Source organism: Lissotriton vulgaris, chromosome 8 (genome assembly GCF_964263255.1).
Source record: "Lissotriton vulgaris chromosome 8, aLisVul1.2, whole genome shotgun sequence".
Lineage (NCBI taxonomy): Eukaryota > Metazoa > Chordata > Amphibia > Caudata > Salamandridae > Lissotriton > Lissotriton vulgaris.
In genome coordinates, this window is record NC_141696.1 from 852,922,697 (window position 1) to 852,936,373 (window position 13,677).

Below are 13,677 nucleotides of genomic sequence, written 5' to 3' on the forward strand. Positions count from 1 at the left end.
TTTCTTTCCTCATGCTGCTTTCTATTTCTTTTTCCTCCGATCTTCGGCACACAGTCCGTTTTCCTTCTTCACTCGCATTTTTCTTTATACGCATGCGCCGCTCGCGTTCATTACACTTCCGGATTTTCCAATGGCGGCTACCGGTATACTCCTGTTGGTTCGTGATCCACATATTCCTGGTGAGTCACATTTTGCGCTTTACCCCACCAGTACTTAGCCTGCATGTCTCGCACTCCCGTTTTTCGGCCACACACTTGTGCCCGTCACAGGGTGCACGCTCGGATTCTTCCATGCTCTCTGCGAGTTTTGCACGGATTTTGGTCACTCTTTCCTGACACTACGGACGGACATCACGCATGCACCTCTTTCTATCCTGTCACTATGGATGGACATCACGCATGTTCCTCTTTCTATCTTGTACACCTCGCACCCAACTTCTGGTCACCCCGTTTTTGTAACACTCTATGGCACTCTATTTTCCAGTATCACTCACCAGTGATCCTCGACATCTTTGCTTGGCTTCTTTACTCTTTGGCATTAATTTGGGAGAATTTCAGACTTGCATATATCATTGCTTAGAAACACTCGGCTCCTGACTGACCCCACTTCCTTTCCATTTTTTACAGTATGACCCTAACCCCCTGACGAAGAGCTCGCTGCTCGAAATGCATTGGGGATTTTGATTACCTATGGGATTTGGATTACAATGATTACTCCATGATTGGAATTTACTTTTGGAATTATTCGAACACCTCTGTGTGAAACATGTTATCCTATTACATGGAGAGCTTTTGAATTGATTTGAACTGAACTTTTTACAAGATGATATAAAGTGAATAAAACTTTTTATCACATCTACAAATCACTAGACAATTGCTTTTTTCAGCACACAGGAGTGCTCAGGCTATCCACCTTGTGCCCACAAGGTTTTTTGTGCTTGTCTAACCTTTGTCCCTCCCGGACAGCAGGGACAACATCCTGATCACCATAAACGAACTTTCGTTCTTCGAAACACTTAGTAAAAATATAGTACATTTGGAGTGCAGCGGTCTTTTGTGTTTTTTGTGTCCAAGATATTGACACTAGGGACAGTCCCCTGGTAAATCACAAAAGTTACAGAGTGACTGACAGAGTCAAGGAGGAGACTCCAAGATGTTAGAGCTAGGGCTGATTGAGCCCTCAAACAGCCCTTGGACCAGCCAAGTGGGCCTGGTCCAAAAGGCTGCCGCCCGTGCCACACCAGAATACCGGTTCTGTGTGGATTACTGAGGGCTCAATTCAGTCACCAGGACCATGCGCACCCCATCCCCAGATCTGATGAGCTCGTCGATCGGTTGGGAGCTGCCCAGTACCTCAGCAGGTCTGACTTAATGTCTGGGTACTGGCAGATTGCCGTAACTAATGGGGAAAAGGAGAGGTTAGCATTCTCAATGCCAGAGGGGCACTACCAATTCTGGGTGATGCCCTTTGGGTTGAAGAATGCCCCTACCACCTTTCAGAGATTGGTCAAGCAGTTGTTGGCTGGACTGGAGGATTTCCGCGCCGCCTACCTGGATGACATTGCAGTGTTTATTGCCACTTGGGAGGAACATCTGCACCACCTCTTGGAAGTGTTGAAGGCTTTACAGAGGGCAGGTCTCACGATCAAGGCGAGTAAGTGCCAGATTGGGAAGGGTTCTGTGGTATTCTTGAGACACCTGGTAGGGAGTGGCCATGTAGCGCCCCACAGCCCAAGATTGATACCATTCTGGCTTGGAAATCCCCCAACACCCAAACAGAGGTGAGATACTTTTTAGGACTCACAGGGTATTACATGAGATTTGTCAAAGAGTATGGCACCATTGTTGCCCCCCTGACAGAGTTGACTTTTAGGTAGCAGCCCAAGAAGGTGAATTGGAACGACGCCCCCAAAAGGCTTTTGATGCCCTGAAATCTGCCATGTGCACGACGGTCGTACTTCAGGCACCCAACTTCTCAAGGGAATTTATTGTGAAGATAGATGCTTCAGGGCATGGTGTGGCAGCTGTGCTCTCACAGCTGAATGAACAGTGCCTGGACCAAACTGTAGCCTTCAATAGTGGTTGGAGGTTACTTCCACAGGAACAGAGGTGGAGTGCAAATGAGCGTGAGGCATTTGCTGTGGTCTGGGCACTGAAGAAGCTGAGGCCATACTTGTTTCGGACTCACTTCTGGGTTCAGACAGACATGAGGCCCCTCAGATGGTTGATGCCAATGAAGGGTGAGAATCCAAAGCCGGTGAGGTGGTCCATTTCCTTTCAGGGGATGGACTTCACGGTGGAACACCGCCCTGGTACAGAGCACGCCAATGCTGATGGTCTGTCCAGATTTTCCCGCCATAGTGAAGAGAACTCCCAAGGGGGTGGGTAGTTCTCCCCACATTTCAGCTGGAATGGACACGTGTTAGACCTGGAACCATTGGCCTGGGTCTCCCCTTCATTTTTTCCTTTGGCCTCCTGTCTTTTTTGCTGTGCGTTGGACTCAGTTTTGCTGGTCTGGATGCTTTGGGCACTTTGCCACTGCTGTTCAGTGCCAAAGTGCAAGTGTTCCCTTTGTAAATTGTTGTTATGGATTAGTGATTCCATGATTGGCATATTTGGTTTACTTGTCAGATCGTAGCATAGTGCACTGTGTATGCCTAGGGCCTGTAAATCAAATGCTGCTAGTGGGCTGCAGCACTGATTGTGCCACCCACAAAAGCAGCCTATAAATGTAACTCTGGCCTGCCATTGCAGAGCCTGTGTGCAGTCTGGGACTGCCATGTCGACTTGGCAAGTGCCCACACTTGCCAGTTCCTTAACCTTCCCCTTTATACATATTTGTCACCCCTAAGGTAGGCCCAAGGTACCCCTTTGGGCAGGGTGCATTGTATGTGAAAGGTAGGACATGCCTAGATGTGTGTGGGATGTCCTGATAGTCAAATACCGCCAATTTCGTTTTTCAGTATTTCAAGGCTACCTGTTCCTATAGGACAGAATGGGGAGTTTGTTTATAACATCTTATAAACATATCTGCCCCTGGGAACAAGGTAGAAATATAAAGTGTGATATGCCTGAACTCAGAATGTTAAAATGCATCTTTTAGTAAGGGTGATTTTTACATTCTGTGTTTGAAAATACCACTTTTAGAAAGTGGGTATTTTCTTGCCTAACCATCCAGTGTATCTCTGCTAGGGTTGTGTATTGCATGTCTGGCTTTTTGGTGACAGGGGCTGGAGATGGGCAGTGGCTCCAAAAGTCTGATGAGTTAGGGCTGGGCTGAATAGATCTGGGCTGCATTTAGAGTAGGGGGAGGAGATTTCCTTTCACCTGAATGGGCCTGGTCTGCCTTCAACAATGCTGGCTCCGCCTCCTGCCAGGAAGCTGCACCAATGGGGACAGAGCTAGTTTTGACTGGGTACAGACACTCTGTGCCTTCAGAGAACAAAGGATTTGTGTGTATAAAAGAAAAGGGTGGCCCAGACCCCAGATTTCTAGATCACTTCTGGGAATCAAGAGTAACCTTTTGCCACGGAGAAGAGCTGGAGAAGCTGAGAAAGAATCCTGCCCCTGTGCTGTTTGCTGTCTGGGGTTGGCCTGCAGTGACTAGTTGCTGCCAAGGAAAGAAGAAAAAGGACGTTGCTGTTTGCTTTGTCATCTGCTTGAGGAAGAAGATCTCCAAGGGCTTGAAATTGAGTTTGCCTCCTGTTTTATAGTCTCTGGGACACAAAGACGTAATTTCTCCTGTCTCTCTGCATCTGGAACTGTTGTTTCAGCTGCAACAGAAGGAAATTGCAACACCGTAACCTGAATTGAAGCCAGAGGCACCGCTCGTGAAGTGGACAATACATCACCCTGATATGCACTATAGGCCTGACGCCTGCTGATGCCGCGCCACATCGACTCTGGTGTAGGCATGGGCGGAAAATCCGTTCCGCTCGCGGATTTTGCGGATTTTCGGGAAATCCGCAATCCGCGAGATTTGCGAATTTCCTGAAAAATCCGCAAATCCGCGAGCAGCGGATTTTGCTCGCACTGCTCGCACTGTTCGCGTGAGTTCGCGCCCCGCGAATAAGTGCGAAATTGCAGAAATATGATCTAAGCAAAACTGAAAGTAACTACTTACCAGGTTCAAAAGTTCAGGCACATCATTAGTAGCCATTTCCTGTAGTGCTTCCTGAGGGGCCCCTCCAGAGTTCAGTTGCCAGTTGCAACTATTATGTGACCCTGCTCTGAACCTCAGAATAGTTACACATATGCCACAAAGGTCCTGAATTACAGCTAAGGGAGACAAGCAGGAGCCAGGCTGGAAGTTAAAATCCATTAATCAGCCCCTAATTCATTATTGTCAGTTGGGGCAGGGCAGGTGTTGTAACTAATTTTGCAACAATTAAAGCACTTAGCAAGTGCAAAAGATCACTAATCAGGGCGCACTAAGGAAGCAGGTGCCAGCTAAAAAAATATTCTGTGACACATTAATCAGCCCCAAATTAATTCAGGTCACTTGAGGCAGGGAAGGTGTGCTTTGCTTTGCCGAAAATAATGTACACTGGACAACCAGAGGTTGTGGTGATGAAACAGAGGGTGGCATGGGTGGGCCAGAGGGTGGCATGAGTAGTCAGAGAGTGGCAGTGGTGACAGAGAGTGGCAGTGATGAAGAAGAGTGTCCCAAACAGGTTGGACACGTAGAAACAACAAGTTCGCAAAACTTGCGACCCGACAGGTAAGTTCGCAAATTGCGAAATTGTAAAAACCCTCGCGAACTGGCAGAAACACGGGCGAACACAAAAAAAAAAAAAAATCCGCAAATTCGCGGGAATTCGCGGATTTTGCGGATTGCGAGTTTGCAAATCCGCAAATTCGCGGATTGCCAATCCGCAAAATCCGCTCATGCCTACTCTGGTGCCAGTGTTTTATCAAAGTGGAGCTGATACTCGATGTAGGTGACTCCCGAACCCATCAACACTGCACCGTCGTAAGGAACAGACACATTACCGCTGCTGTGACGTCACATCCCCGACACAGTGTGGAACAGACATCTCACCTCCCCTGCACCGCAGTGAGGAACTGAGACTTCACCTCCCCTGGGGTCATAAGGACCAAACGCCGCTCGACATCAAAAAATCATCACCTTCCCTACGCCGTGCAATGTCTTTGTTTTTATCGTTTCCAAGGTACTTTTCTTTGTGGGTCTGTTTGACTCCACACCTGATGCCGTGCACCTCACGGGTGGAGCCGTACTTTGATGATTGCTATTTGTTACGACGTTGTGATAACTCTAGGTGGAATTATTTGTTGCTAGAGGCTTAAATTGAAAGAACAACCTATTCTTGTGGATATTTTGATAACTGAATTGTGGATTTTTGTCTTTTGGTCTAGTATTGATTTATATAAAGATTACTTATTTTTTTCTAAACTGGTGTGGTGTCCATCTTTAGTGTTTTTACTGTATTACTGTATGTGTTCACAAATGCTTTGCACACTGCCTCTGAGATAAGCCTGTTTGCTAATTTTAAGCTACCAAGGGGGTGAGGAGGGGTTATTTTAGAAGTGCATCCCCCTTGCCCTGAATAGAAGCAAGGGTCCCTATTTCGACAAAGTTACCTACCTCTGCCAACTAGAGACCCCCATTTCTAACAAGTAATAATTACTTATAAAATGCAATTATCAAAACTACAATTGGAAATCTCCAATTCTTATCTTTTCTGTGCGGAGATCCTCACACATGTAATTTTACTACTAAGGGCCTGATTACGATGTCAGATGGACTGGAGTCTGTCCAAGATCGTTCTGGAACTGAAACCGAATGACCTCCTGTCGTTGGTTCCAGCCCAGCAAGTAGTATGTGACCAAACCCTGTTCAGTCGCAATCCTATACTTTACAATGGGAGCATGCATTCCAATCAGAATGCATGCTCTTTTTGCAAGTGGCAGAGGTGCAGTTCATCCCTGCACCCCTTGGCAGGCACCTCAAGGTGCTTGTTACGGGGTGCAGGGATTAACAGGGGAGCACCATAGGTGCCCCCTAGGCTGGCATTCCACAGCCTTGCACCCATGGGGGCCCTGGTGGGGGACCCCAAAGACAGATTTCCAATGCCTTTCTGTGTGGGACAGGCAGGCACAAAAAGGCAATGGGAATCTGCCATCATAATCCCTCGGCCAGAAAGAGCAGGCTGAAGATTACTGAGGGCTTTCCGATGGTGGATGGGCTCTCCAAGCCCATCGGTAGCCATTTGGAAATCTGATTAGGATCCCCTTCGGACCTACAACATCAAAATTAGTTTGTTGGAAGGGAATCCAACCAGCTGATTACGTGGCGGGCTGGGGGCTATGACTGATGGTCGGAGCCGTTCCAGCCTGCATCGTAATTGGGTCCTTAGCAGTAAATGTAAGAGGCACCAGGGTATGGCTGAGAAACAGGGTATATTGACTACTGAGATGGAAGGGTTTAGGGAAGAGAAGGGAGCGGTCTAGGGAGGCATAAGAAGGTCTTTATGAAAGGATAGACACCCACATACAAAAAAGTAAGTACATTACTTTTCACGAACTGCGCTTTTAAAGGTGTCAAATTTATTTATTTATTTTATGCATTTATAAAGCGCCTGAATCTCCCCACTTTAAAATGAATTCTCTTCCGAATCGGAAGCCAATGTAAGTTGTGTAAGAAAGGAAGAGATGGGGAACGCCTGGGGGCACTAGTCATCAGACATGCCGCAGTATTTTGCACTACCTGTAAACTTTGTGACTCAGAGTCCCTAGCAGAAATCAGCAAAGCGTTACCATAATCCAAGCGACTAAGAACTAAAGCATGGATTAGTGTTTTGCGAGTACTGATTGGGAGAAAGTGAAAGATCTTACGAAGCAGGCTCAGTGCGTAAAAACAAGATTTTTTAGTATTTGCTAGGTTACGGTCATTATTTATTAAGACTCCAAGATTTTTAACAACTGTCTTTGGAGTGGGAGCTGTACCCAGTTCTTCTTGCCACCAACTAGGAGACCACCCAGTAACAGCCTCCCTGAAAAGCATGATTTCCATTTTTCCTGCTTGTAATTGCAGGAAATTGGTCTTCATCCAGGAAGTGATTGTTTTCATGCCTTCCAAGAACATGTTGTGGCGGTTGAGGGTATTTTTATTGTATGTGAAAATCAATTGTGTGTCGTCCGCATAGGAAATTGGGAAAAAACAATTTTCCTAAGGAGAGCTGATAAAAGGGTGACATACACATTGAGTAAGGACGGGCTAAGACAGGAGCCCTGAGGGACTCCCTTCGTAACCTGTCTAGTCTTAGAATTAAAAGGGCCCAGGTTCACTGTTTGAGTCCTATCTGTCAGGAATTCTTGCACCCAGTTCAAGGCCGTGTCCTGGACACCTATAAAACGTAATCTTTCCAGCGATATTTGGTGAGAGATAGTATTGAATGCAGCGGACAGGTCAAGCAGCAAAAGAATTACTGCCTGACCTGCATCCGCTAAAATTCGAATATCATCCGTCAATTTAACCAAAGCAATTTTGGTATTATATCTAGGGCGGAAACCGGACTGGGAATAGTCCAGGCAGTTTTTGGCCTCCAGATAGGCAGAAAGATGGACGTTAACATGCTTGTTGAGTAATTTGCCATATAAAGGCAGCAAGGAGATTGGGCGATAGTTAGTTATCTTGGGCCCGATTCACAGAATGAACTTACTACTTTTGGCATTCACAGAATGCACTTACTACTTTTGGTATTCACAGAATGAACTTACTCATTTCGGTATTCACAGAAGTTAGGACTACTAACTTTAGGACTCCTAAATGCCTTCTGTGAATACCGAAAGTCTTAAAATTAGGATTTTTCTCAATTTAGTAGTAGTAAAGTTAGGACTCCTAACTTTAGGACTCCTAAATGCCTTCCGTGAATACCGAAAGTCCTAAAATTACGATTTTTCTCAATTTAGTAGTAGTAAAGTTAGGACTACTAACTTTAAGACGCCTAAATGCCTTCTGTGAATACCGAAAGTCTTAAAATTATGATTTTTCACAATTTAGTAGTAGTAAAGTTAGGACTACTAACTTTAGGATGCCTAAATGCCTTCTGTGAATACCGAAAGTCTTAAAATTAGGATTTTTCTCAATTTAGTAGTAGTAAAGTTAGGAGTCCTAACTTTACTATGACTAAATTGAGAAAAATCCTAATTTTAAGACTTTCAGTATTCACAGAAGGCATTTAGGAGTCCTAAAGTTAGGAGTACTAACTTTACTACTACTAAATTGCGAAAAATCATAATTTTAAGACTTTCGGTATTCACAGAAGGCATTTAGGAGTCCTAAAGTTAGTAGTCCTAACTTCTGTGAATACCGAAATGAGTAAGTTCATTCTGTGAATACCAAAAGTAGTAATTGCATTCTGTGAATGCCAAAAGTAGTAAGTTCATTCTGTGAATCGGGCCCATAGTCCGAGAGTAATTTGGTGTTTTTTCGGATAGGCATAATTTGAGCAGCCTTCCATGCTTTGGGAAGTTTACCTTCTTTGATAGAATGATTAAAAATAGACCTAAGAGGTTCCGCCAATTTAGCGGCTAATTCCCTAGCAAACGTGGCAGGGATTAAATCAGTAGGAGAGACAGATTTTGCAGATTTTAAAAGGTGTTCCATATCCTGAGGTGTCAACAATGGAAATTCTTTCAGGGTTTCCTGTCCATAGAAGTCCCATGTTTGGACCGTGCCCAAGTCACACTTGTTAATGTCAAATGAAGATAATATTATATATATCCTCTATTTTTGAATAAAAGTGGTCTGCAATCTTATCACAGAGGAGTTGGGTGGGAACCTCCTCAGTGTCAAGGACTTTAGGGTTAACAAAGGTATTGAGAAGCTGAAAAAGCATTTCAGGGGAGTTGCCCGATTGTTCCAATTGCATAGTAATGTGCTATTTACGTGCGGCTTTAATATTTGTATGATATTTAATCAGTGCCAGTTTATATAGGTTTTTATTTGCAGAATCAAGGGTGCGCCGCCAGTTACGTTCTAGTTTTTTGCTGTTACTCTTCTCCAGCCTAAGATCAGATGTATACCACTTAGTCTGAATTCAGCTTAAAGCAATATTGGATGTTTTCTCCTGAATTAGTACATCCAAGGTAGTTTCCACCCTATTGTGAAAAGACACATAATGGCTATCCACTGTGCCAAACCAAAATTCAGGCTCATTCCTAGTGAGCAGTAAACCACATTTTTTTGGAGATAGTTTGTGCCAGTGTCTAAAAGACCTATTAGCCGGAGCCTTCTTTACTGTCTGTTTCCTAGAGTTTAAAAGATCAACGGAGATCGCAGAATGGTCTGACCATATCAGCGGAACTGTGGAAATATAAGTTAAGTCGGGCGAGTTGGAAAGAACCTGATCTAAAATATGCCCTGCAATATTTGTGGGGACGTCATTCCTTATCGTGAGGTTTAGAGCTAACATTTTCTTGGAGAAAGTGCCAGCATCTAAATCTTCCTGGTTATCAATGTGTACATTGAAATCACCCAGCAGAACAAATGTGTCAGATGATATGACATGGGGAGCCAGTATATCTAGTAGATGTAGAATGAAATCGGAGATAGGTCCAGGGGGACGATAAACAAGCGTGCCATTCCAACTCAACTGAGAGTGAAAGTCGAGTCTGAAAAACCATGATTTCAATTTTATCAGTACAAAGACTGTCCAAAAGAGTGGCTTTTATAGGATCTTTATAAATGATAGCGACTCCGCCACCTACTTAAATTGGCCTATCCAGTTTTAATATGTGTTAGCTGTCCTGAACTGCAATTGCAATATCAGGGGTAGAGGATGGTTTAATCCAGGTCTCTGTTGAAAACCCGACATCCGGGGAGGAGGAGGCAAAAAGGTCCCAGATATCAACTGCATGTTTAGGAAGGGAGCGTACATTAGCCTGAAAACAGTGCCTGCTTGTATTCCAAGGGATTTATCAGTGTCAATAGTGTTAAATGACACTGACTCCTGGAAAGCTGGTAGGGTCTCATACTCACAATGCAAGCAAGCGAGGGGACTCTCCATATATATAGGGAACTGATTAGTGCATATATGGAAGTTATTTACCCCTTTAACCTTGGCTAAACACTTTCCAATGTTTAATAACTCCTGTCCAGAGTAAGTAAGGCGCTGTTTAAGGTTTAGAGCACTATCCATAGGGAAACAGACAGGGGGTCTAGCATCTGGCGGCATCCTGGCGCGGACGGGCGCAGACTGGCTTGCCGTTGGCGCGCCGCTGGCACGCCCGCTGCACGCATCCGCTGCGCAGCGTCCAGCACATGGATTTAAAGGGTGAGAGCGGTAGAAAACTAGACCGCTCACCCATTTTAATTAAGAGAGAAAAGGTATAGTAAGAATTTCCCTCCACAGCAAATGAGCAGAGCTCGCAGTGGACCGGGGAGAGGGAAAGTCAAACCCTAATAAGTGTCCTGGTAATAAAATGCCGCTAAGTCAACACATTTATAAAGTTAAAAAGTATAAAATCCTCGATTTTAAATCTGGTAAGAGTAGCAATCATACCTCGTATGTTGGAGCGCGTCCGCTACGCGTCGTCCAGCACATGGATTTAAAGGGTGATAGCGGTAGAAAACTAGACCGCTCACCCTCCTGCCGGAAGTGGTATTTTAATTAAGAGAGAAGAGGTATAGTAAGAATCTCCCTCCACAGCAAACGAGCAGAGCTCGCGGTGGACCGAGGAGAGGGAAAGTCAAACCCTAATAAGTGTCCTGGTAATAAAATGCCGCTAAGCCAACAAATTTATAAAGTTAAAAAGTATAAAATCCTCGATTTTAAATCTGGTAAGAGTAGCAATCATACCCCGTATGTTGGAGCGCGTCCGCTACGCGTCGTCCAGCACATGGATTTAAAGGGTGATAGCGGTAGAAAACTAGACCGCTCACCCTCCTGCCGGAAGTGGTATTTTAATTAAGAGAGAAGAGGTATAGTAAGAATCTCCCTCCACAGCAAACGAGCAGAGCTCGCGGTGGACCGAGGAGAGGGAAAGTCAAACCCTAATAAGTGTCCTGGTAATAAAATGCCGCTAAGCCAACAAATTTATAAAGTTAAAAAGTATAAAATCCTCGATTTTAAATCAGGTAAGAGTAGCAATCATACCCTGAATGTTGGAGCGCGTCCATATCAGGTCATAAATACAGTAGTCATCAGAAAAATTGTTACTAAAGGTAAGTAACTTGTTTTTTAATAACAACCAAAATATATTGTTTCATACAACTTGCAAAATTGCCTAATGGTTTTTTTCGACACATAAAATTGTTTGTCTAGGCATACCTTAGGCATACCTTTAGGCCATCCCATAACTACATATTTATTTATGTATTTATTTATGTATTTATTTACTACCTGGATTTTATCACCATCCTGCAGGATAGAAAACTTTATATTGAGTTCCGATTAGGATGTCTCCCAGTGAATTCCATCATAGCTGCTTGGTGTCAGCCCTCGTCTAGTACACAGCATTGCCTGGGCTGCGGCGCAATGATTGAAATAATTGGCCACATCTTTTTTGCTTGTCCTCTTTACAATTATCCAAGACGTCAGTGGCTATCCCCAGTTTGTAGGTTACTAGGAACCCGTTGTCAACAGGAAACGTTACGCATCCTCAAATCAGATTGTTGGCCTTTTGTAGCATGTGGTGTTCCAAAGTTTTTTGGTAAAATGTGGATTATTCGAAGGTTTGCAGGTAAGAAGCGATTTTCTGCTTTCTGTAATTACCATATAAGAGTTATGCTATGCTTTGTAATACCCATGTATTTATACAATCTGTAATTCGATCAAATTTTGATAATCTATGGGTCTCTTTTTTAAATGTGGCACATGTTTTAAAATGCTATTAGATTTGATCCTTTTAGAATATGTTTTATTACATCAGCAGTGATTTAATATCCTTTTAATCTATGTGTACTGTTTAATGATGTCTTATCTTATGTGTAATGTTGGATCAATGTATTGCAAGCACTCACACTTTATGGTCGAACGACCGAATAAAGTTAATGATGATGATGGTATATATTTATTCATTGCAGGAAAATGGCACCTTGGCATGAACTGTGAATCCCGAAAGGACCATTGCCATCATCCATTGAGCCATGGTTTTGAATATTTTTATGGCATGCCTTTTACCCTTACTAGTGAATGCCAAGAAGGAAAGCCTTTTGAGCACGGAGTAGTCTTTCGAGCTAAATATGCTTACTATACACAGTTAATTTTCCTTGCTGTCCTCACACTTGCAATTGGAAAGCTTATTGGTCTGATCCGGGTTCCCTGGAAAGTGATCACCTGCCTTTCCTTTGGTGGACTCCTCTTCTTCGTCTTCTGGTACTCTTCTTATGGATTCATTCGATACTGGAACTGCCTTCTGATGAGGAACCATGAAATCATTGAACAGCCAATAAATGTAGAGAGAACAGCTTTGCATATGGTGAAGGAAGCAACTTCCTTCATTGAAAGGTAAGGAATGTTATTGTAACACTGTATCTTTAGCAGGTTAGTACATTAAAAGGTGAAGGTCTGGGGTTTACAGATAACCAAATCAGGAGCGGAAATTTACATTCTGGTGTTCACAGTTAGGACTTGTGGAATTTGTTTTAATGTGAAATTAGTCTAAAATATTAGGCTACGTTAAATTTTAACGAAAACTCCAATCCAAATCCCGAGAAGGGGCTGGCTTAATTTTTCTGGTGGTGCTTAATGTACCGTGGCGTTATTTAGTACAATGCTACATAATACACAAGTGTCATATTATGCCATTTCTTTTTGCAGAAGTTAGTGACTGTGTTAATAAATCAATCAAAGAACTGGGGGGCATATTAGCAAGAACCTCGATAAAATTATCGCTGTTTTAGCCGTAGGAAACTGCCGTTAAAACGGCGATAATGGGCTTGGTAATATGCGTTATAGAATTCCAATCGAAGCCCAGGTTAGACGCACAGGACATCTAACCTGGGCTTCTAATAGACATATTAAAATCTGGCAGAATAAAGGCCGATTGCATTTATATGTACTCCATCATACAGTGCAATGCAAAGTTCCATCATCTCTTCGTGGAGGTAGTAAAGGTGACTGGGATAAGGTCCCCATTAAAGAAGAAAGCTATATCAAATGCATTTGGTATAAATGTAAAATTTAATATTGCAGTTAACCAGAAAGAAAAGTGCCTTCCAGTGACAGGTTTCAAGGCTCCTGAACATTGTATTGTATTGTAATTGCATTTATATAGTGCATACTACCCTGACGAGGTGTTGAAGCGCTTTTTAGGCAAGTACAAGCTACTACATTACCCATAAAGGATTAGTGTAAATTAGTATAGTGAACAATGAAAGAAATTTGAGTGGTGGATATCTTAGTCCGTTTTTTGGATTGAGAAGGGTAGCAGAGAGATATAAGAGGGAAAACGGTATGCATTTATAAAGCACTTACTACCTCTAACTAGGCATTAAAGCGCTTTTTCAGCGAGTAGCAAGCTACTCCAGAACCCATAAAGGATTAGTGGAGAATTAGTATAGTGAAAAACAAAAGAAATTTGAGTGGTGGATACGTTTGTCAGTTATTTGGATTGAAAAGGATAGTCGAGGGATAGAAGAGTGAAAAAGGTTTGCATTTATATACATATATTACCTAGGGGCCTCACACATCCTGATACATTTGTACTTGAT

The 13,677-nt window shown here is 43.4% G+C and overlaps 1 protein-coding gene across 1 annotated transcript in view; it reads left to right on the forward strand.

Moving 5' to 3' along the window:
- The window catches only part of LOC147698101 (arylsulfatase H-like), a 433,996-nt gene that overhangs the window by 261,541 nt on the left and 158,778 nt on the right, over positions 1–13,677 (forward strand). The window contains exon 5 of the mRNA XM_086934776.1: positions 12,049–12,472. Within this exon, the coding sequence (XP_086790902.1) occupies positions 12,049–12,472 (424 nt within the window). The remainder of the gene's footprint in view (positions 1–12,048; positions 12,473–13,677) is intronic.